We start from the raw sequence: 24,497 nt of genomic DNA, 5'->3' as shown, positions 1-24,497 counted from the left end.
CTCTGGCATTCTTCTTAGTAGCTCCTTCGGCTGCCTTGGGTTTATTGTCTACTGGGTTAGCTAACTTAGGACATTCTGTTTTGAAATGTCCGGCTTCTCCACAATTGTAACAAATTATGGATTTCTTCCTGCAGTTTTCTTCACGATGTCCTATCGTTTTGCAAAAACTGCAAAGTATGTTACATTTTCCAAAATGTTTCTTTTTGCAAATTTTGCAGAATGGCTGTGCTGAAGATTGCCCTGCTCCTCTTTTCTTGAAATTACTACTATTACCCACCCTAAATCCTTGGGTAATTTTCTGGGCTAATTCCTTCTTCCTGTCTTCATCTCTTGTGCGTATCAGTTCATCGGTTAGGGTGTTAGCTAATTCTACTGCATCGTCAATAGTGCGAAGTCTCGCAGCCTTAACGATATTTCGAATTTCGCTAATTAATCCCCAAATATAGCGAGAAATGAGTACCGGTTCTGGCGAAGCCAGGTTAGGTACCACTCTAGCATATTCGAAGAATGTCGAAGTATAACCACGACAATCCACACCTAACATCCGATGAGTTAGGAACTTATTTGCCATTTGTTCCTTTTCGTATTCAGGACAAAATTTTCTTTCTACGAGATTCTTAAATTCTTCCCAAGACATAGCATAAGCCCTATTTCTCCCTTTAGCTTGTAACACAGTGTTCCACCATTCGAGTGCTCCTTCTTTAAACAGATTTGATGCGTACATGACTTGATCATCTTTGGCACACTTACTTATTGCAATTACTGCTTCGGTTTTCTTTAACCAACGCAGTGATGCAGTTGCCCCTTCATTGCCTGCAAATTCCGTGGGTTTACAAGCAAGGAATTCTTTGAAAGTGCAACCAGGTGTTGCAGCTTTCTGTTTCTTAGGGAGCGGCGTGTGCTGAGATTCATTGTCATGATTATTGCCCCCATTTATACTATTACTGAAGTTATCTTCAGAAGTACGTTTACTAAGAACGATATGTTGCGGTTCGATTGGACTTTTTACAGAAGCAACAAATGCTGGAATAGCATTGGCTATCCCTTGAGCAACAATATTTTTAATATCTTGTCTAGTCATATATTGATCCCCTGGATGTTGCTCCGACTGATTAACCTCATTTACTGGTTCATTACCACTATTTGCCATCTAATAATATATAATAATTTTTTTATTACTATTTGATAACTAACAATCATACATAAACAATCAAACAATTCACAATGCACGTAAAGTCAAAACTATCGATTTCTCGATTCCATTTCATATCCGTTATAGTATGCATCACTACACACAGATATTTTACAAAGTTTTATTTGGAGTTATGTTACAGACTGATTTCACTATTTACTATACTATTACACAACTATAATTTTACCACCTTCCTATCCTTCACCATTTGTTGTTCTAAAAACGCATTTCCCTTTCATCATATTTCTAGGCAATCTGTCCCCCTATCTCCCTGATTCTATTCCCTGCATCCATCAATTCTTCACCGAAATGGCGAAGTTCAGCCATATTCTCAGTGCTCATTGGTGGATTAGGTAGGGGTTCTGGATCGAATTACAGAAGGAAGGAATAAGGATCGTTGACAATATTTTGAAATTGCCAATCATTCGTCCACCATTCTTCCATTTCTACAGGTTGAGCGTGGACTATTGGTTCTGGGATTGCTGGTGCAAAATTCACAGGGATTGGATTTTTGATAGGATGGTAAAAAATATTCGTATTGACAGGCTGAATAGTCTCACAGTTTGCTAATAGGAAATCTATTTCATCCTGAAAAGTTATTCCCTGGTTTTGGTTTTGATTGGAGCTCTCTCCAATTTCTATCTGTGTTGGTCTAGAACCTTGCCCTACTTCCATTTCTATTTCTTGAGAATATTCCTCAAACTGCATCTCCATTTGCCGAGAATCTTTCTTATCTTCAATTTCCATCTCCGGCTGTTTACCAGTTTCTTTTGCTATTTCTAAAGGATTGTTTATTTTAGGAAGTTTCGGGACTGGCTTTTTCCTACGGATACGATGTCCCCATACATAATTCTTCTTTTTCTTTCGTTTTGGCTTTGTCAAAGGTGGAGCATGGAATTCTACAGGTTGGTCCACATCAGCAAAGTATCCAGTAAACTCTTGGGAAACTTCTATATTCACCGGATAAAGATTGAGGTTCTGAAAAGCTTCAGATATCTTGCTCATGCTGTGTAGCATATATGCAAAATGCACAGAAATGCTAAGTTAAAACTTTGGAACAAAGTTTAACAAATAAACATCGAAGTTTTTATTGCACACTATTTGTACAAAATAACAGGAAAGAACACACTCAGATTTATTTATTTATTTACTGAGAAGTGCTATTACTAGACTTAGGGTATTTAAAGATTTGCATGTTCTGCTACAGTGGCTAGCATATACAAATTTGCCCATTTCTCATCTAGCTCGTCTTCCCAAGGTGATTTATTGATTAATCCCTGAGTTTCCTTTTTAATCCTCTTTTCTCGGATTTGCTCTTTACTTTTCTTAATAATTATATTCCTTTTTCTAGGAGAAAGCGGATTCTCATATTGTGCTTTTCGCACAAATATTCCTTCTTCAGGAATTGTAGGAAGCTTTGAAAATTTAGTTTTGGATGAACTTCCCTCTTCGTAGACTGACCTATCTAATTTAAGATAGATATCTTGCAACTTTTGCTTACCCATACTGTAACTAACAAATAGTCAGTTTAATGAAACACATAATCACATAATAGTAATAAGGAAAAATTAAGTATCTTTTAAATACTTAATTAGCTTAACTCAGTGGCTCTGATACCACCTTATTTCTGTCACGGCCCCCGACCCGGTTTGACCCGTTTCAGGAGCCACGGGACAGAAATCCCGTGATATTTATTTATGTGATTTTAGCAGCGGAAATTTTAACATCAGGATCGTTATAAAGCTAAAAACTTTTCCCGATTATTTTATTTCACAACTCGGGATAAAACCCTGATAAGTTACAATAATAAGATTTTTCTGGTAAATCTTTATTTCAAAACATATTTCTTTATTTTATACTGAGCCACTATTTTAAGCTTGAAATGCTCTCCGGCACTTTTCCTGAATTACAGTAGATCACCTGAAACATGTTTGAAAAAGGTTTTGTCAGCGGGGAAATACTGAGTGAATCATTCATTTTACTGAAAACGACACATTTGTTATAATTCACAGTATTAAGAGTTTTTACATATGTTTATTATCAACCAACTACCCACAGTACTTGTCACTCGACCTGATCTGTGACTGTGGTCATATCACCATTGGCTGCCCCAATGAATGACGTATATCACTTAATTTTAGGTTCGCCCACCTAATGTGATTAAAACTGTAGTAATGTGCACAATACCCCACATACTGGCTGTAATTTGGTGATTACATAAACTTAATCACTGTAATTATAACTCTAAAAAAATGATTTGGAGTATTGTAAAACAATTGATAAAAAGAGAATGACTCACATTGCAGATTTAACACGGACAGAATATGATTTAGCCTGGTTAACCTAATTTCAATAATAATGCACACAAAACTGGGTTAGTGATCAATACAACAGTCACGATAACTCACGAAATCAAATTCTCACAATGAACGACAAAGTGCAATACTTAAACATTCATCGATTTAACGAGAACGACAAAGTATAACCCAATGTGGGCGGCACTTAAACATTCTTTGGATATATTGATCTCGGAAAATGAATCGTAATAGCGATCGAGTAATTACCCTGTTTTGCGGCAGCGATTCGAGTGCAGTGTGTGTTTATTTGTAGTATAATTGTGATAATTCGTCGTACAGAAAGCGTTTGGCCGACGTTTCAACTTCCAATTTCAAGTCCCAAGGTCGGCTATTTATAGTAATTTTTGGGACTCCTTTACGGCCGTATGGCATTTCCCCTTACGGTCCGTAAGGGGTGCAGTCTATTTACGTAGACTTGCTGGCTACGGGACTAGCTTGTATGACTCACTAAAAAAAATCAGTTTCAATATGTATAACGCAATTTCAAGATAATTATCAATTAGGGTTTTACCCCCCCTGAGTTTTAGGGGCCCTGATCCTGATTCCGATTGTTCTGAAATTTTTAGGGTTAGTGCAGGATTACTTGGGTGTCTCAATTAGGGTTTCCTTTTGGGATTTACCTTACCGGAAGAAACTAGATGTTAGACATTGCCTGGATGTAATGCATATCGAAAAAAATGTTTGTGATAGCTTGTTGGGCTTATTGTTAAACATTCCAGGTAAAACTAAAGATGGGATTAATGTTCGTAAAGACATGCTAGACATGGGAATACGTAAAGAGCTTGCACCCGTTGAAAGCGGCAATCGTTTTTATCTGCCACCTGCGTGTTATAGTATGTCAAATGAAGAAAAAAGAAAGTTTTGTAAATGTTTACACGATATTAAAGTTCCGTCTAGTTATTCTGCAAACATTAAAAGATTGGTGTCGATGAAAGATTGTAAATTGCTTGGTATGAAGTCTCATGATTGTCATGTTTTGATGACACATATGATTCCTATTGCAGTTCGTGGATTGTTACCGGAAAAAGTTCGACACACGATCACAAAACTATGTTTTTTTTAATAACATTCACTTGAAAGTTATTGATCCCCAACTATTGGATACATGGCAGAAAGAAGTTATTATCACGCTTTGTGAACTAGAGACAGTGGCGGATCCAGGAATTTTTTTCACTGGGTTCACTTTTTTCATATGACTGAACATAAAAAATTTCGGGTCGGTTCGACAGTTCGGATCGAGTAAGGTTCATCACATAATTAAAAGGTACAATACAATAATGAAAAGAAAATCGTCATTAGAAATTTAAAAACACATAATATATTAATTACTACCTGAGAATCGAACACTAATCAGAGGCCCTCACTCACACATTCTATAATAGCCAAATTCAAGTTTAAAACATCAAAAGCTGATTCAAGTTCAATAAATTAGAGAATCAAAGAATGAATCAAAACAGAGGAACATGTTCTTCAATATAATGTTTTAAGTTCTGATTGTTATTAACTTCACTTAGATTTAAAAACAAACTGTGAAAAAAATATTATAGAGGAACATACATGTAATATTTATTGAACAGAGGAACATGTCATTTTTATGTTCAATCAAAACAGAGGAACATGTCCACAATAGGGTATTACATTCAACAATTACACATTCAACAATTTATGTAATGATGAAAATCGTATAAAGTATAAACCTTACCTTAAGTCCTTAATCGTTGACACTGGTGTCTGTGTCTGGTGGAGGAGAGGACGGCCGACAATCGGCGGAGGTGGAGGCTCCGTTCACTTCAATACAGGGGCTGAGATCTTCTTCTCTAGTTCTCTGACTGGTGTCTATGAGGACGGCCGACAATCAGCAATCGGCAGAGGTGGAAGCTCCGTTCACTTCAATACAGGGGCTCAGATCTTCTACGGAGGCGATGTTTTATTAAAACCCTAAATGGGTTATACATTTAAGGAAAAAAAAGAGAAATAAAAAAATGTAACAAAAAACATCAGTATTGTCTAAAACGGGAGTCGAACCCGAGTATCTTGGGAACATTAACGCAGGCCAAACCAGTGGAGAACCAAGGACTTTTTGTTTATGGGTTCCTTTTATATTTTAGTTATGGGTTCCTTTTCAGTTTGTTATATATATTTACACTAAAAATTAAAAACCGAATGGGTTCCTGGGAACCCGTTCTTTATTAATAGGTCCGCCCCTGACTAGAGATGTACTTTCCGCCGTCTTTTTTTGATGTGATGGTTCACCTGGTATCCCATATCGTAGGAGAAATTAAGGCTTGTGGTCCTGTATTTCTACGTTACATGTACCCTTTCGAAAGATACATGGGTATCTTAAAAGGCTATGTAAGAAACAATAATCGACCTGAGGGTAGTATTGTTGAAGGATATGCATTCGAGGAGGCAATTGAATTATGTACAGGTTATTTGGGAGGTGTCAAAAGTATTGGTGTTCCTGAGTCACGTCACTCAGGTAAACTTGAAGGGGTCGGAGGTGTTGGTATGATAACATTCACCCCAAGTCACAATAATTTACAACTTGCACATTTATTGGTCCTAAAACACATAACATGTCTTACTCCATATGTTGAAGAACATATGAAAATATTACGGTCAACATACCGGGATAAGAACGAAATGTGGCATGTGGTAAAGCATAACAAAGAGTTTGCTAGCTGGTTGAAAACTAAGGTAATGACAACTAATGTTGATAAAACTGTAAAAAGGTTGGGACTGGGACCAAATTGTAATGTAAAATCGTACCAAGGCTACGACATTAATGGTTATACGTTTTACACCAAAGATCAAGATGAAAAAAGTACAACGCAGAATAGTGGAGTTGCAATAATAGCATCAACGACCGAATTCGAGAGGATGGATCATTCTAAAATGTTAAGAATCGCACATGATTCTTATTATGGTGTTATACAAGAAATTTGGGAATTGGACTATAAATCTTTCATTATACCCGTGTTCAAATGTAAGTGGGTGAATAACCGTACAGGTGGTGTTAAAGTGGACAATTATGGTTTTACACTTGTCGACCTTACAAGTAATGGCTATGCATCTGAACCATTAGTTCTCGATAAACATGTCACACAAGTGTTCTTTGTCAACGACCCGAGCAAACCAAGATACCACATCGTATTGCAAGGTAAACGTCGTATCCTTGGTGTTGATAATGTCGTTGATAAGGAAGAATACGACAAGTTTGACGATCTACCACCATTTTCTGTGGGTATTCAACCGGTTGATGACCATATTGTTAATCGCACCACATACTTTCGATCTGACCACAACGACGGGATATATGTTAGTCAAACCAAATGATCAAGGTTTGATACATATGTTCTTAATTTCCATATTAATATTTAAAATAGAGTCAATTTGTTAATATAATATTAATTATTTTATACAGGATAGATGATGATGAAGATAAGAAGGCGTGTTCGATTATTTGTGTGAAAAACGTAATGTTTACCATTTATTATTGAATTTTTTAGTGATTAACTTTTTTTTTTTGGGTATTTTAATCGATTTGCTTGTTATTAGGCTATACGGTGTGGAACCACGCACTCTGCCACATAAGCCCCATTTTTTTATAGTTTTAGGTGAAGTAAAACATGTGTAGATATCTTTTTAAACATATCACGACTTTATTTATGAGTTTTTTTTCGATCGCTATAGCGAGTTTTAGTTTCATAACGAAATGAACCCATATCGATCGTATTCTCGCCGTGTAGCGCGGTGAATCACATTAGTTAAAAATAATAGTGATACTCGCTAGAATGTACGGTACCAAAAAATATTATATTTTTAATTTAATAATTACTCTAGCTCAAAATTGTAATATTGTGATTGGGGTGTTCATCGGGTTTTTTCTTCGGGTTTCGGGTTTTTCGGATCGGGTTGTTTGGGTTCTTCTCTAAGAATAATTGACCCGATAACCAACCCATTTAGACTGTGGGGTATGGGGCTTGGGTTGGGGCGTGGGTTGGCTGAAAACGCCCAAGCCACCTCCCCGGGTGGGCTTGGGTTGGGGCGTGGCCCAAGGGGCGGGAGTATGAAGCCGGGAGTGGGGCGGGCTAGCGATCCTATGTGGCCGGCTCCTATTCGCTTTATTGGCCATGTCATAGCGGGACATTTAAAATTTAAAATTGAACCATTTGGCCAAGCCAAGCGGTCACCCCAACCCCAACAGTCAACATCACTATAAATATAACCCCAACCCCACCGGCTACCCCATCCCAAACCATCGATGTCCACCGCTACCCCAACCAAAACCCGCTACCCCAACCCACTTGATCGACGGCCTCTTGGACCCATGAAGAAGAGCTAGCTCTCGTCACAAGCGTCGTTGACGCAATGAAGGGGCGACAACCCGGTCAAACACGATATTGGCCGGAAGCCTTTGCAAGCTACCGAGCGAATAGGAGCCCGCCACATAGGACCGCTAGCCCGCCCCACGCCCGCCCCTTGGGCCACGCCCCAACCCAAGCCCACCCGGGGTGGTGGCTTGGGCGTTTTCAACCAACCCACGCCCCAACCCAAACCCCATACCCCTCAGTCTAAACATAGCTAAGAATACATAAGTTATATATTAATTCAAAAATTAAAAAAATTGTTTATTCTGTTGTTGTTGTGTTTGTTCTAATAAAATTAGTTTTTCAAAAAAATATATCATAACAAGTACACAAAGATTTATGATGTTCAAAAAAAATATAGGATAGCAAGTACACAAAGGTTTACAAATAATGTAAATACAATATAAGTTGAACAATTATATTATATTATAATATGCAATAAATACATATAAAATACAAATACCAATAAATAATAATTAATACATAATAATATAAAACAATTATAGCTGTCTAGTTTTAAAATTGAAATGACAAGTCAGGCACATGGTTTCGACTTTTCACAATTTCATTATCACTATTTCTATATATCTCTTATACTAGTCTAAGTACCCGTGTAATACACGGGTGGCTTAACACCAACTAAACACATACAAAATTCTACACGTTTAAGCGTTAAACTGTGATTTGGTAACCATAATATTTTGAGATTGTGGACCAAATCCCAGTACTACATCTCCCTAATGTTCGTTACATATTAAGTTTTTGTTAACTAAATCTTCATTATGTTTTCATGCCTTTTGGCCAATAAGACTTGAACCGGCAGTGTTGACATCTAAATATACATTAACACATGAACGTAGAGTCATAGATAACACACACCAATACATCTTAGTAAAGCTACTAACGAACATTGTGCCAAAAAGTTGTACGTGAGCCGAATCCACAAAATGTGTTTAAAAATTGAAATCTCTTCTAATGTGTGCAATAAAACATGTTCATGTTAAACAAGAACATCAAACCTAACAAAGAAGATAATCTGTTGCATTTAAAAAATAAGAATCAGCATGTTAGAATATTTTATACTATAAGTTCAAATAACTAAATATGAAGCAGAAGTTGATAAAGTATTCTAAACCATTATAGCTTGTTGAAAAAGTAAACAGTATCAGGGCGAAATCAAAACAATGTTGGCAATAATAAGACTTACACCATTGAAATATGATACCATATAAACAAACTGTTCGAAAATTGTACATAACAAAATACATAGAAGGATCATAATAATGTCGAAACATTGTACGATGACAAAAAAACGTTAGAACATCATTACTACCGGGAGATAATTGTTTACCACATTATTAACCACAACACAAACATTCGTTAAAAGTTGTGGTTAGAGATGAGCAACCTATTCAGATTTCTATTGTAACGAAGATCAAACTGACCACCATCCGCCAAACCAACTTGCCGCATAAAGTTCTGCCATCCTCTTAATGCATACCGAATCCTGCCATGTGCAGTTTCGTCTAGGGATGGCAAAAATACCCGAGCCCGACGGGTATACCCGAAACCCGACACAAATGGGACGGGTATACCCGATACCCGACGGGTATTGGGCCGGGTATGGGTTTAGTTTTAAAAAAATTCGCGGGTATGGGTCGGGTATGGGATTAGGTGATACCCGACCCGATTACCCGAAACTACATACCCGTTTACCCGAACTATATACCCGAAGTTTTTAATATATATTTTTATTTTCCATTAACCCTTATCTATTAGTGATTTTTTAGCATATGTATTTGATGATAGTATTTATATTTTATATGTTGTGAAGTATATACATATAAGTGTATAAATATTATAAAGTTATTATTAATTTATGCTAAAACTTATATCTATGTAATGTATATTTTAATTTATAATAGTTGTTGCATAAATAAAATTATGTAATAATTATAATAGTAAAAAATGTATTTGGAAATCTCAATGTATATTTTTTAACAAACTAATGGGTATACCCGATACCCGTGGGTATACCCGGTAGCCGACGGGTAATTACCCGACATATACCCGACGGGTATTGGGTCGGGTATGGGACACGATTTTACAACCGGGTATGGGTATGGGATTGCCAATACCCGACCCGAACCCGACCCATTGCCATCCCTAGTTTCGTCCCGTATCTCCAAAGTCATTGAAAATCCGTCTTTAGTTTCAACTGTCATTTCATCAAGGACGGATAAATCAACGTTCATGGCAAAGGGCTTCAGGAAATGCTGCATTACAATTGCATAAAAGTACATAATTAAATGGTTAATAAGAATTCAAACTTTAAAAAGTTTCCATAATATTAAGTTAACACATGTAGAAACTGAGAGACTTACAAAACGAAAAGTGAGACACCATGTCAGTTCGTAATCATTGGCTTGATCAACAACTGGTGGAACATCTAAAATCTCTTGTTCTAATGGAGGCTCCGCTTCTACAACCAGGACATCAGGACATCAGGAGGACCATTTACCACATTATCTTCCAAAACAGCTTCTTCTACAAAGGACACATCATCATTACCATGGTCCTCAATCTTAACCATTTGGACAACTGGTAAAGCATGGTCCGGAGTTAGTGATTGCAGACCGTTAGGACGGAACAGTAAAATTCTAAAAACCCGATCGTCAATCAGCTCAAAAACCAAAAAATCACCGGTTATTAAACAGAGATCCTTTGCAGTTTGAGAAAAATCAACAATGTAATGGTTAATATCCCAAAGTCTACTTATGCTAACATTCCACATATTATCCTCGAAATCACAGGATAAGAAAATCATCAAACAAATTATCACCATTGAAATGATGTTGCATAAATTCCCTAGGTAACCACTGCAGTAGATTGAAAATATATTAATAATTATAAGATGTAAAGGTTTTTCGAACATAATAGACAGCGTTTAAAGCTTACCAGATTGCTTAACTGAGGATGTAACATAACAATATGGAACTTTGAAGAATTCACCGTGTGTAGATAACTTTTGAAGTGGGTTATTCTAAATGATGATGAATCCATATTTTGGAAAACAACAAAATCTCCGTCTTCTATACCAAGTACACTGACGACAGTTGGCCACCCGTTCGAAAGACAAAAACCGTTTGTAGACTCCTTGATATTAACATCAAGCATTACAGATTCATCTGTAAACAAAAGAACAATACTGGTCGGGTAGCCCTTTAAATCATCCAATCTGTTGTACCAAGTTGGCAGGAGCTGTAAAGATCAATGAGAATAGTAAAATCGTCAAAACAACCAACATGTAAGATAGACTTCATATCAGTTAATTTGTTAGGTAACGATATAAGTTATGAAAATCAAACATATAACCTGTTCTATTTTAGTCCTGTCCTCTATATAAACAAAAAAAAAACCACGCTCCATAACTATGAACAGAACAAAAATAACATTAAGATAACGATAATCCAGTAAAAAACCACATTAACATTAATGATTGAATTATAAAAAACAGAGTAAGGATGTGTGAAACAACAAACAACAGTGATATGTAAGTTTATGATATCCATTAAAGAAAGTTAAAATATCACAGTTAAAGCAGTTATCACCCGGGATTGCTTCCCGGGCTAGAGAAGGTTATTTAGATTAATTATTAATGTATAAAGAAAATAATAAAAACAAATTGATCTTACATGTATTCAAAATAAAGTGACATAATGAATTCAAAAGTATGTTGATCAAACAAAATTAGTTCAAAACACTTACTTTTATGACATAAATATTAGCCAATATCTTTTTTTTTTCAAACGACCAACTAAATCTTTATTAATATAGGGAAAGCCGAAAGCTAAACCCAAATACCTATCCGGTTACATCATACATATTACATTCCATCAAACTATCTATATCATTACACTTAGAGCGCTTTCCATTCCTCCCAACCAAGCGTTTCATTATTGCTCAATTTTTGATCCATAGGAATCCAATAACTTTGACCCTTTCGACTATTTTCTGCAAGAATGATTTTTTTCCGCTAAAAACCCATTCATTTCATCTCTTCCACATAACCACATCATGGACAGAAATAACAGCATGTACCACCTTCGCTTTCTTCTTCGACACTTTGATGTACCTTTGCATTTCCAACAAACCCTTCACATGAAAAGCATATGCTATATATTAATTAAGCATTAAAAACCAAATATATATGCATACGAAGGATACGAAGGCTTTAATATGAAGAGCCGCAAAAGACGTGTACTAATTAAGCATTAAAAACCAAATAGATATGCATACGAAGGATACGGAGGCTTTGATATGAAGAGCCGCAAAAGACGTGTACTAAAATGGCCCGTTTTGAAACGTGCTAAATTGACCCGTTCCATAATGCACCCAACCCACTCATCTTGCAAGCTCCTAGTAGTAAAACAATTCCAACATGAAGGTAACAATCTAAGCAAATTCACATGAATATTTTTATTGTATGTCCAGGTAAACAAATTTACTCTATGTATCATTGCTAAGACAAAATTGCTAACAAAACATAATAACCAACAATAAGAAAACACTACACTCAAAGGTAAATATAATAATAAAATATTATAGAATTAAGATAATAAAAAGTATAAACTATTTTCGTTACTGATTACCACCATCCCTTTTTAGTGCAAGATATAATGTACTAAATACATGTTAGAGTAATGCTTACAATTTAATAGTTGAGATACTATTGTCATATGCGATATCTTTGATTACCTTGCAAAGAACTGGACCAGGAAAAAACTGGCATAAGACAAGGATAATTCAAATTGGCCATTGATTAACATCACTAGCTAAAGTGTCTGGCACATAGTCATTACCAACTACCCGATTAAAATAATAATTAGCAAATAAATAAAAAACAACAAAAAATTTGATTGGTTGTCAATTGGTAGGGGCCAACCATCTTCTTCTACACACCTGTCATCCCCCTAACCTTCCCCACCTTCACACCGGTAACGTTGGCTGCCCATGCCACATGGCATAGCCGTTGGTTGGTTACGGACAGTCCAACGGAACAGAATAATATTATAGAATAAGAAATCAACACATGCATGCCCTCCTGAGTGTTTGACTAATTCTGGTAGTTAAAGGACTTAACACCTAAATAATAGAACCTAACTTGAAAGTGCAATAAACAACCCCTAACATTATTGTAGTTGCCTTATTATGCTAGAGGGGTTGGCTAAATGTATTGAAAGAGAATCTAAAACTTAATAATTCAATTTCCAACTACAATAAAAAGAGCATTTTGGGTGGGAAAAATTAAATCCCTTTTAGGTTAGTATTCTCTTAGGACTTATGGATTATGCCAGTAAGAGAGCATAATGAATAAGGAACCTTAAACTTGCTTTAGACTTGTAATCTAAATATTAGAATTTGCAAAGAGTGGCTAAACATAAAAGTATGCTGCTACTATTAGAATTGACCCATATCAAAATCACCAACTTTTGATCAAAACTTGTGTGACTTACAGAACTGGCATGTCTTAACTTATAATGTATTTGAAAACAGGGTAACAAACAAACTTTTAGTCAATATACCAGTTACCACCATATTTATCTTTTTACCCAAACACAAAATATATAGGATGAATATGTTATGCTTAATGCGAAAGTCAAATAAAAAATACGATAATCATATGTGCCAATTCAAGTGTAAACATACCAAGTTTGTAGTTTTGTACGTACCGGCGACTTGTTGTATTTTCCTTTTTGTTGTCTTGGCAAAAGTTTTTGGCAGAGGTAGTGCTATTGTTGTTGACACGAAAGTAGTAAAGGACGTGTCAGATGGCACAAAACCTTAAATGAGGAATATATAACTTTGCTTAGCTCCTCTATGGTCGAATAAATTGGTTCCCTAAAACATAAATTATACCAAAGTTTGTTATAAATGCAAAAAGGCAATATAACAGTAAATCATGTACAGAAAAAAAAACTTATTTACTAAGAAAAATATTGTTGCATATTGTACTTTTGTGTTCCAGCCTTTCATCTCTATAAAACGCCATAAAAAGAGAAGATATAAAACCCTAAATTTAATGTACAATAGAAATGAGGCACAAAGCATTCAGTTTGTTCACCAGAACAAAGTTACCTTGCAATTGTGTATTCCGAAAAACTTTGATGTAATCAACTTAGCACTCCAACAATAATCTCAGCATTGTAAAGAAATATCCCTGAATGATATATGTGGAAAAATAGTTAACCTTTATTAGTTAAACACATCCTAGCCTAACACTACTAACAATCCAGTGAAGATGAATAGAACATTGGCTTATTAGAACACAAAGAATCACAAATTCTAAACCCATGAACATCTTCTTATCATGTTGACTTTCGGTGAAAAGTTGGGCGTATAACAACATTATTAACCTGTTTTTAATTGCAATCCAACTTCAATTCTCCATCTTGAATATAAGGCTGAGGGTAATTAAAAATCAAATTGAAAACTAACCAATGTAAAGCAAATATCTATGAGGCTGAGGGTATTTATGGATCAACTAATGACTATGAGGCTGGGGGTATTTAAAAGTTCCTTTATAATTTTTAGCACACAGTCCAATCTCAACCAAATAGAAAAAACCCAAAAAGTTAACCTGGTAGGCAACGATGTTCATTGGGGGTTAGGGCTTAAAATTCAAATTGAAAACTAACTAGGATGTAAGAAAGGACCTGATCGCATTAAAGGTTGAACAGATCTATGATGAACCGATTAGCAAATGAACCATAAGCATTTGAAGACTCACATGTTTGGCGAGAATTATTGCTCTGAATTGTCGTTCACATTGAATTACATTCATGAAGGTAATAATCCTGCAAACAAAGCAAGAAATTGAAAATTTTTTGCATCAAATCCTGTTATTTCACATTGAAACAAATTATTAGAAAATTGATTTAAAAGTCCATGATGTCATTCATAGAAAATCACATACATGCTACATCCAATTAAGGAAAATATTTCAAGAAATCTTTAAAATGTATCAACTTTAATTCTTTTATTGAAATGGTGTGAACGAACTAACCATAATTCTTCAACAAAACTATCTGGTTTGATTGTTATCATAGCAGACAATGACTGAAATACGTAAAATAAATTAAAATCACTAGTACATGAATAATCCTATAGAAATTAAAACATGTAAAACACCAACTTGAAATGAAAAGGATCGGTCCAAGTGATGCTCGATTCCTTCACTCCGCCCAAGTGATGTTCGATTCCTTCGATTGGTGTTTAATCCACAAGTTAACCAATGCTTTGATATCATTCATAACCTTGCTCATAGAGACCTGATCATTATTATAAATGTATCAATATTCCTAATTTAATTAACAAATACGAAATTTAGTAATATCACCATTGATGAATAAAAATGTCAGATATAAGAAAAAAACGTCTTTGAATCTAACTAATGGTTCAAGATCAGATCCTCCTCTCCACGCTACAATGTAACTAATGGTCAATATTATAAACAAAAATTAAGAAAACATAAATAATCAAAGCAAACATCCTCATTGAAGCATATCAACAAACATCTGGCATGCTAAATTCAACCTAGAACCTCTGTATTGAAAGGCCATTGGGTGTCTCCTTCCATACCAATTGATGCAGTCCTCATCGGCTGAAGTAGTCAAGTAGAAACTGTAGTTGTAATTTAACAACTCATTAATTAAAGGTTAAAACACAACTCATTAATATTGTAAGCAGGGTTGTCAAGTGAAGATGAACGCATTGGTGGGGATGAGTTGAAATTTGATTGTTCATTCATATCAAGAAAAAATATCATTAATGTAGTTTACATTAAATTATAAGGTTTGAAACATTTTTATGCACCAAAGTCATCTCAAATTCTCTCACGGGCATTTCATCGAGCATGTGGTATGCACGTATTCAATTAAATCTAGTAATAAGAATTTAACCAGTTCATCTACAAAATACATGTTTCACCAATACTCACCGTTCAAACCATCATTCCTGGTACAAAATTATATATATATTTCTTTACAAAAATTAAAACTGGTATGCTGCAAGTATAAATAACATACCTGTTAAATACATATATGAAATGATAAAAAGAAGAATCAAAATTCGAAATAGTCATGTGTATTGATGTCTGAAATAACATAACAATTCGGTCGAATTAGGGCATTCTGTAAATACTAAACAAAACAAACCACAATAAAAGTTCAAATCAAATACTTATGCAATTTCCCTCTCATCTCAACCACAAATCATCATTAATCACTAAATTATTATGTTGAAGATATGTTTCATAACATATACTTCTTAATAATAAGAAAAAAATTGCAGAGCTGTCAAATGAACTAGCTCCGGATCAACTCGTCGGATCCCTAGACGTCATTGCTAGAGTCGGCGGCTAAGGCATTCTGACCGAGTTTTCAGATCTGTAACAAAAAACCACACCAAGTACGATAGCAAGAATCAGATTCTAATAAAAATTATTCAATATCCCCATAAGCAAGAAACCAAGAACGATCAAACATAAAAAACTTAACCAGAAATCAAAACCAAAAGGAGTCTAACCGATTATCATAAGGATTAAGATATGTATTATGTGGATCTAGTAAGACCTGGTTTGATATCCATGAAACACAAAAGAAACTCTCTGGACGAAAGTAATGTAATATAAACTCGGATTAAGAGGATGAATCGAAAAGAATATTGATTAAACGAAGATCGCACGACTGGCTTAGAGAAATTGAGGAGCACCAGATGAACAAAATTAGGGTTTTCTAATAGCAACAGAAAAATCAAATACAGAGGTGGAATCCAACTTACCCATGCTTGAATTTCGAAGTCTGATGATGAAGATAAAACAGAGCAAACTTCTTCAGTCGTCGTTTGAAACATCCGATTAAAAGCAATAATTTGTATATAGGCTGTAGAATTGGAAACGGTTCCATAATTTCCTAAAAAAACTTCCGATAATTGATTAACTTTTCAACCTTCCATATATAATCCAAAGACACATTGAATGAAGAAAGAGGCGGCCAAGAGAATTGAAGGAAAATAGAGAGAAAAGGAGAATGGTGCCTAAAAACCCAATTCTCTGGCGAAAGAGAATAGCCACATCAAAGTCAAATAGTCAACACTATTTTGCTTTAGTATAAGAGATAGATTTTTTCTCACTCAAACCATACCATGCCGGTGTATCTCTTCAAAGTGTAAGGGTTATCTATGGTGCCGATCAATGCTTCAAACAGTCGGATACAGTGCTCGTTTTATAGCCTTGTTCATCTTTATGCAAACTCTATCACGATCTTCCTTCTGTATCACTATGTTAGCTTTCTTTGTCCGATGAAAACGGGTGGTTTTCGGCCACCTGAAATGACCTCCGACCACCGTTTTTCCTTGCACAAAAGTATATCCGGTCCGATACGGTTCACGGTCCTCCGGTTCAACCGCCACCCGCCACCAACCGGCCGGCCCAAAACAAAACGATCCAAAAGTGCTCAACCGGACCGGCGGTATGCACGGTTCCCGGTCCGACCGGCCGGTCCGGTCCGGTTTTGAAAACGTTGGCCGCTACGATACTTGCCCCCAAATAACTCCTTGCACCGTCCCCCCACCTCCCCCATATACTCCTTCAACCGCCCATCTCTTCAGTTTCGCTCCAAATTAACCATAGAATTTGTAATTCCCGCTCATTTATTCCGTTTCACGGCCAACTCTCCCATATAATCTTTCAATTTCCCACTTTCTCTCTCTGTGGTTTTCGGTCCTGGTGCTTCCAACTCCTTCTCTCGTTTCCGCTCGTTTCTGGTGGTTCGGGTACACTGTGGTGATTCGATTACATGTGTATTTATGTGTCTATCTAGTGTGTGTTAATGTGTATCTCATTATGTAATTTTTATGTTTAACAGTGAATTGTAGCTATGTCGAAAAGAGGCAAACGGGGCGTTGCTTGTTTTTCGAAGAAATATAAGGATGAGGATTATAACATTGAGTTTGATCAAAATAATCTTCCTGTTGGTCCTAACAAGCATAAATTTGTTTCATGGTTCGGACTGAAATGTAAACAAATGTTTCCGTATCACATCAAGACTACGGATTTTGAGCGATACATGTGGGACGAACTATGGCTTGAAACAAAGGTATTGTATTTATTTTTTTTGTAAATTGTTAGAAATATGATTTTTTGTTATTTATTACGTTTAACTAATTGCTTTGTAATTTTAGGAACTGTGGAAAATTCAGTCCAATGCCCCGAAAGACACTATGGAACGAAAAGCAAAGAAACTTTGTACCAATTTTAGGAGTAGACTTGTCACCCATTATATAAATTTAGGTAAGACTCCTTTTAGTGATTATAAGTATCTTGATCCAACACATTGGAAGGAATTTTGTAAAGAAAAGACCAAGAAAGAATTTTTGGTATGTGTGAATTGTTTCTTTTACATTATTATTTATGTATGTATGTGTATTTATGCAAGTATTAATATTAGTTTGTTGATTTTTGTGAAGGATAAAAGTAAAAAAGCAAGAGCAAGTGCAAAAGCAAACAAAAACGTCCCGCGTGTAGGACGATCTGGGTATACGAGCATGAAATATGATATCATATGGCCTCAACTTTTAGCAAAGTATTCATGTCTTAAAAGTGGTTAACAAGTAGAGTGATAAAGAACAAAGAAACTAACAAGTATGAACTTGAACCAGATGCGCTATTAACCTCAATCTTTTGGTAAATAAATTGTTATAATATTATATTATTTTATATATAAACATATTATAGATGAATATTTTAACATTTTATTTTAACAGGTTGATACCGAGAAAAAGATGAGAGAGGATAAAAGTTATTTTGAAGGAAAAGAGGATCCATTAGTTAGAATTTTGGGAAGGGAGCATGGGGGAAGATCTCGGACAGTTTCTGGGATCATAGGTAATGAAACATATGAGAGTTTTTTTTAGTTATTTTTATAGATATTGATGTAGTTTGAATATTGAGTTTATAGGTTTCACTAAGGTGCACGGAGGACTATACGAAGGTGGTACACAGCGAGTAAGAAGTGATGAGAACCATGAGCAAGTGTGGGTACCGGGGGGACATAAGCCCTGTTTTTTATGACAGTAGTGCACCTGGTGAACCATTCATAGACCATCCACCTATTGAGGTAATTCATTTATAAGTTGTTAAATACACACATGTATTTGTTTATCAAAAATATTATATGGTTATTGCAGAAAGTGACACCGTGTGAGTTGCTATTTCCATACAAACTTAGTATGGAATTACCTCTGGCTTTCGAGCAGGCATGGCCAATTTCAGATATGACTTTAGATGAAGGACAAATAAAGGAGGGTTGTGTCAAAGTCCATGTTGATGCTGTTGATAAAGATTTTGTGAAAACGCCTGTCCCCGATGTGACACGAACCGATGACATTGTTTTTGTTGGCGATACACTTTTTAATTTCATCCAGTGGCTAAGAGATGCATTAAAGGTGCATTTGTCTATATATTACATTATATTTTTAGTATATATGTATTAATACTTACTCAAATATTATTTTTGTTAAATTCTAGCTTGTGAACAAAGAGGCATCCAACAAATCCGCAAGTCCCTTGGGAGAGACCTCGGGTCACAGTTCATTAAGTCACAAAGGAGTATCGCATACAATAGACATTGATCACATTGCACCGACTTCAAGTTATCATCCACAGGTAGTTTATAATGTTAATTTAGTTTGATTTTTTCGTATTATAATAAACTGTTTGTTATTTTTAGCTTGAGGAAGAGGAAGAGGAAGTCGATACAACTAATCTACATATGTCATCTCAACCTCAAATGGTTCCGGGCTGTTTTATGAATATGGTAATTAATCAAAAACTTGTTTATCTCCCCCTCTCTCTATATATATATGTATAAGTACTAATGTTTTTACAATTGTTTTTAGTTAATACATGCACATGAACAACAAACAGCTCCACAAAATGTGTTTGTGCATGAACCACACATGTCAACTCAATCTGAAGTTGTTCCCGATCCTGATCAAAGACAACAAATGACAACTACCCATGATTCGAATCCCGAGCCTAAATTTATCGACCCTGACGTACCTTTTGCCTTGGAAAAACTAAAGAAGAGACCTAAAGAAATTCAAGAAATTGTTGATGGATTATCAGTGCAGGTTGGTACTAACCATAGTATTGAGATTTCTTCACCTGATGGAATGTATCTTGAGAAGGTTGTTGAAAGCATTCCATATTCAAAATTGTTACATGTATTCTTGAATGATTGGCATGATATCTCTGTATTACATTGGTTTGCAATGTAAGTTGTTGTTCTTGTTTTTATATAGTACAATAACATTATCAGATTCAACCGAAGAACTTACCATATTTTTTTTCTTGATTTGAAGGTATTTTTTTGAGTCGCCAAATTCCGGATGCGCTTTCTTCAATCCGCACATGATCAAAGAAGATGCGTGCATTAAAAATCGTGGCGGCGTTATAGAACACATCCAAGAAGTATTTTCGTTCCATGTAGACAAAACATTCTATCTTGCACCATATATAAGTAGGTAATATATATATGTTCACCATACATACACAAACACACACATGCATACTTAACTATGCCATAATTTTTTATTTTTGTAGTGAACATTGGTCACTTATTATCATTTGTCCTGCAACTGAAATGGGCTATATCGTTGATTCTGTAAGAGGAAAAAAGAAGGAGAGTGATTACCTTCTTACGTCTACAATTAAAGATGCTTTTGATATGCCATTTAATTGGGAAATGGTAAAGGTATGTTTTATTTTTTTTGACAAATCCAATTTATGTTCAGGTGTTTAAAAATTAAATGGGAATTCGATGCAGTGTAAACAGCAAAAAAGCGGCTGGGAGTGCGGCTTTATGGTTACAAAACATATGTACGAGTTTGTCACATCTATTCAATATGATTTTCATAATAATGTAAGTTTTTGTATATATTGATATAATGTCACATTTACTAATTATAAAATATACATCTAAATTTTTTATTTTTATATGTTTTTTTAGCTTTGGAACTCAAGCGGGTGTCTGCCGCAAAAGCAAATTGACACCTTTATTATGGAATTAATGCCACAATGTATTAGCAAGTTGTTTGCTGGATGGATATGAGCTCGTTCATAGGCGTAAATGTGAAGGGTCAAAGTTGTAGGTGAACTTTTTTGTTTGGTGTCCAGTTAATGTAATGTTCGTTTTTACAAGTGAACCTTTTGTTTGGTTTTTATAAGTAAACTTTTTGTTTGGTATCAAGATCATGTGATGTTTGTTTTTAATTAATGAATTTTGTATTTGTAGATTTTGTGTTTTTGATTTTATATATCTGTAGCCAACTGGGTTGTTTATCTATGTATTTGTTGGTAGCAATTTGGAAATATTATAAATTGTTTTATTTGCAATTAAATATTCGATTTCAGGTTTCATTTGTGTGGGGCGGTTCATGTGTAAATATGGAGCCATTAGTCCTTGCCACGTGTATCTATTTGAGTGGAGGGTTTAGGATTATATGGGGCTATGTTGAAATGATATATGGCGGTTTCATGACCGCTCCATATAAGCAAATAATTTTATGATGCCCTATTTATTATTGCGGTCCGAACACCGCTCCAAAACTAGTATTTCACCGCCCCATTAAATGGTTTGTGTTTAGAAAACTGGTTGGTCGGTCGAAGGTCGTTCATGTTAGTTTATATAATAAACTAACTAACAAACATAAACAAGATTTTATGACCGTTTAACTAAATGCACTATAACATTCGTGAAAAACAGATCTGCGAAACCTGACTCGTATTGTTAACCGAATTCTTGTGAAGCTTAATATAAAGAGATTTTTTTAATTTTATTATTTATTATTTTATTTTAATGAAGATTTGCATTCATATAAACAAAATCAGATTCAAAAACATTAAATTTAAATAATATAAGTTAAATTCCATTAAATTAAAGTTTATTATGAAATCTATAGTTATGCATGCTAGCTTCAACTTAGTATATAAATTGCAATGTTGGATTTGAGACAATCTTTTATACGTATGCTATGTAATCAAACTTGTACTCACCAACCTTGTGTTGATTTTATTTTAATAGATGTTGCAGGAAACGTATGTTGACGCTTGAATAAATCTATTTAGGATGGATTTAGAAACATACTTAAATTTTTTATTTGTAATTCCAATGTTGTATTTGTTTAAGTTACAATTGTTGTACTTTTCCATTTTAAGACAATGTAACCCTCTTTTAGTATGAAATGAAACATGATTTATTTAAATATTGTCACATTAGCACGTTATGAAGTCTCGAGCAATCCCGTTTTCCTCCCACTCCGATGTTTCCGCCATCGGTTGGGGTGTGACATCACCGTCTTCAGGTTTAATAAGCAAGGGTGCTGATGATAAATGCTTCTTCAAAGCTTGAAGGGCTTCCTCGTGTTTCTGTCACTATCTTGCCTATTAGACGTTTGATATCCTTGGTATTGGCTGGTGACTTGAGATCCAAAATAGCTTTGATATGGTCCCAAGCTAGCCTCTATTCCCCTATTTCTGACCATATATCCTAAGAACTTTCTTGCCCCCACTCCAAAGTGGCATTTTGCAGGTTTTAGCTTCATGTTATATTGGTCCAGGATATCAAAGGCTTCTTTAAGAAATTAAGAGAGTGCCTAGTGCAAGCTTGTTTAACTTATTACAATTTAAGTATTCCAGAATCTCCCAAACAACTCTCAGATCATCTTTGCATTTGTTTATTTCAGAAATTCCTCAACACTAGGTTAAATGAAATACACAAGCTTATATAAAAAAATACTTTATTCATCCAAAACAATACAAAATAAAGAATTTCATACATAACATGTCCCTCGTATAAATTCACAAAAAAAGAAAAACAAACAAACAGAGGACATAAAAAAGAAATACAGATAAGAATCAAAGGAAGATAAGTGAATATCATGAACAACAACATAAATGTTTTTCGATATAGTTGCTAATAACTTAGAACACCATGGCATATGTGGCAACAAATATCGAAAATATTATTGGAATGGTTGTGAATCTTATTGAAGTTGCATCTGAAGAACCGTTATCTGTTGATGGCACTGTGTTTGTTTCTGTGCCTGTACCCGAGGGGAATCCTGGAGAAGAAGAAGGTGTTGTTCCTGATGGAGAGTCAGTTGGAGAAGCAGCTGCCCAATTTGAAAACACAGAACAATCAATAAGTTTATGAATTTTAGTTGGCTGGTTTTGAAAAAAAGGGTTTTGAAAATGAACACTTATGAAAATTTTCTAAACTAGATGTGACAAGTTTAAGCCATTTACTTATGAAAGATTCTTGTGTTATGTTTATCTCTAATAGGTCAAATGGGTAAAGCAAAACGTAAGTTGAAAAGGAAATAAGTCAACCATGAAAGTTGCAAAATTTTTTACCGATTTACTTTTGAAAGAATCTCAGGTTATGTTTATCTCTAACATGTAAGACGAGTAAGGCAAAAAAATAGTTGAAAAGGAAATGGATCAACCACGAATGTTGCTCTTAGTGTATATTATTATATGTATAAAACCTTCAAAACCATGTTATTCAAAAGTTTTTAAAAAATACTGAAATAATACGATTTTAAGCATATTTTACACGCAAAGTTAAGAATATTTTTTTCTAGATCAAAAGTGTCGTGTAAACCCGACCTATTTTGAGATGTACAAAAAATTATCCGTTCGCGTTACCCAACCACCCATTTTGACATTGAAACTATTAAAATTTATTTGGATCAACTAATATGTGGTCTTTTAGAACAAATAACAAATCCCCAGTTGACTTTTCTTAACTCCCAAGGTAACCTTTGGATCATTTCTAATTAAATTGTGTCACAATAAATACTTAGATCATTACCATTGCATTGACTAGTTGGTGGTGTCTGGACATTGCAAGCCTTAGGCAACTCAAGAGCCTGAGTTTGATTAATATTAAGTCCCAAAGATGAGCCACCGCCATTAAGAACTTGACACAGGCACTGTGGCTGTGACCGGACCACACTAGCCAGTTGGGTGCAACATCCTGATGATGGTGTAGACGTGTTACCCGAAATGTAATTTAGGCATGGAGACAAACTAACTAAAGCACTTGTGCACCCTGAAGATTGAGCCATTGAGCCTCCATATAAGGCAGCCATTGTGACCACTAGGATCACTAAGATTGTGTTGGTTTTTTGATATTGTGCCATTTGGGATTTTGGTGTTTTTTTCTTTTTTTTCTTTCTTTTTTTTTTTTGTGTAATTTGGGTTGAAGATGTTTTGACTTTCAGGTTTTGGTTGAGAGTTTGCATGTTTTGTGGTTCTATATATAGGGGAATTGGTATGACCGAGTTAATTTGGGTCCTTAGGAGTTGTTGTGCATAGGTAACCTACTTATCCTATTTTATAATATTAGCTAATAGCTACAAAAACATATGCAAAGGGAAATGTATAGTATTAAACAAGAATCACTAGATAATTAAAAAGTAAAAGAATATTTATTAATGTTGCTGAATATGGTG

The 24,497-nt window shown here is 35.0% G+C and overlaps 2 protein-coding genes across 2 annotated transcripts; one reads left to right on the top strand and one right to left on the bottom strand.

Annotated features, from left to right (window-relative positions):
- Positions 1–17,726: 17,726 nt before the first annotated feature.
- Positions 17,727–18,573, top strand: LOC118483685. Its single transcript, XM_035979170.1, has 3 exons — positions 17,727–18,076; positions 18,162–18,270; positions 18,447–18,573. The coding sequence occupies exons 1-3, from the start codon at positions 17,858–17,860 to the stop codon at positions 18,449–18,451; spliced, it is 333 nt and encodes a 110-aa protein (XP_035835063.1). The 5' UTR covers positions 17,727–17,857; the 3' UTR covers positions 18,452–18,573.
- Positions 18,574–22,761: 4,188 nt separating this feature from the next.
- LOC110886271 (non-specific lipid-transfer protein-like protein At2g13820) lies at positions 22,762–24,271 on the bottom strand. Its single transcript, XM_022134045.2, has 2 exons — positions 23,855–24,271; positions 22,762–23,153 (listed from the first exon to the last, which is right to left on the bottom strand). The coding sequence occupies exons 1-2, from the start codon at positions 24,183–24,185 to the stop codon at positions 22,963–22,965; spliced, it is 522 nt and encodes a 173-aa protein (XP_021989737.1). The 5' UTR covers positions 24,186–24,271; the 3' UTR covers positions 22,762–22,962.
- Between the last annotated feature and the right edge of the window lie 226 nt (positions 24,272–24,497).

This window comes from Helianthus annuus, chromosome 11 (assembly GCF_002127325.2).
Source record: "Helianthus annuus cultivar XRQ/B chromosome 11, HanXRQr2.0-SUNRISE, whole genome shotgun sequence".
NCBI classification, from domain to species: domain Eukaryota; kingdom Viridiplantae; phylum Streptophyta; class Magnoliopsida; order Asterales; family Asteraceae; genus Helianthus; species Helianthus annuus.
This window is presented reverse-complemented; position numbering and strand designations above follow the sequence as displayed.

What these genes read in the sequence shown, in the direction of transcription:
- LOC118483685 (XM_035979170.1), top strand. Translation starts at nt 17,858, where the DNA reads ATGTCGAAAAGAGGCAAACGGGGCGTTGCTTGTTTTTCGAAGAAATAT. An exon ending in AACTATGGCTTGAAACAAAG is followed by an intron (nt 18,077 to 18,161) that starts GTATTGTATTTA and finishes TTGTAATTTTAG; the next exon opens with GAACTGTGGAAAATTCAGTC.
- LOC110886271 (XM_022134045.2), bottom strand. Translation starts at nt 24,185, where the DNA reads ATGGCACAATATCAAAAAACCAACACAATCTTAGTGATCCTAGTGGTC. An exon ending in ACCAACTAGTCAATGCAATG is followed by an intron (nt 23,154 to 23,854) that starts GTAATGATCTAA and finishes CAAATTGGGCAG; the next exon opens with CTGCTTCTCCAACTGACTCT.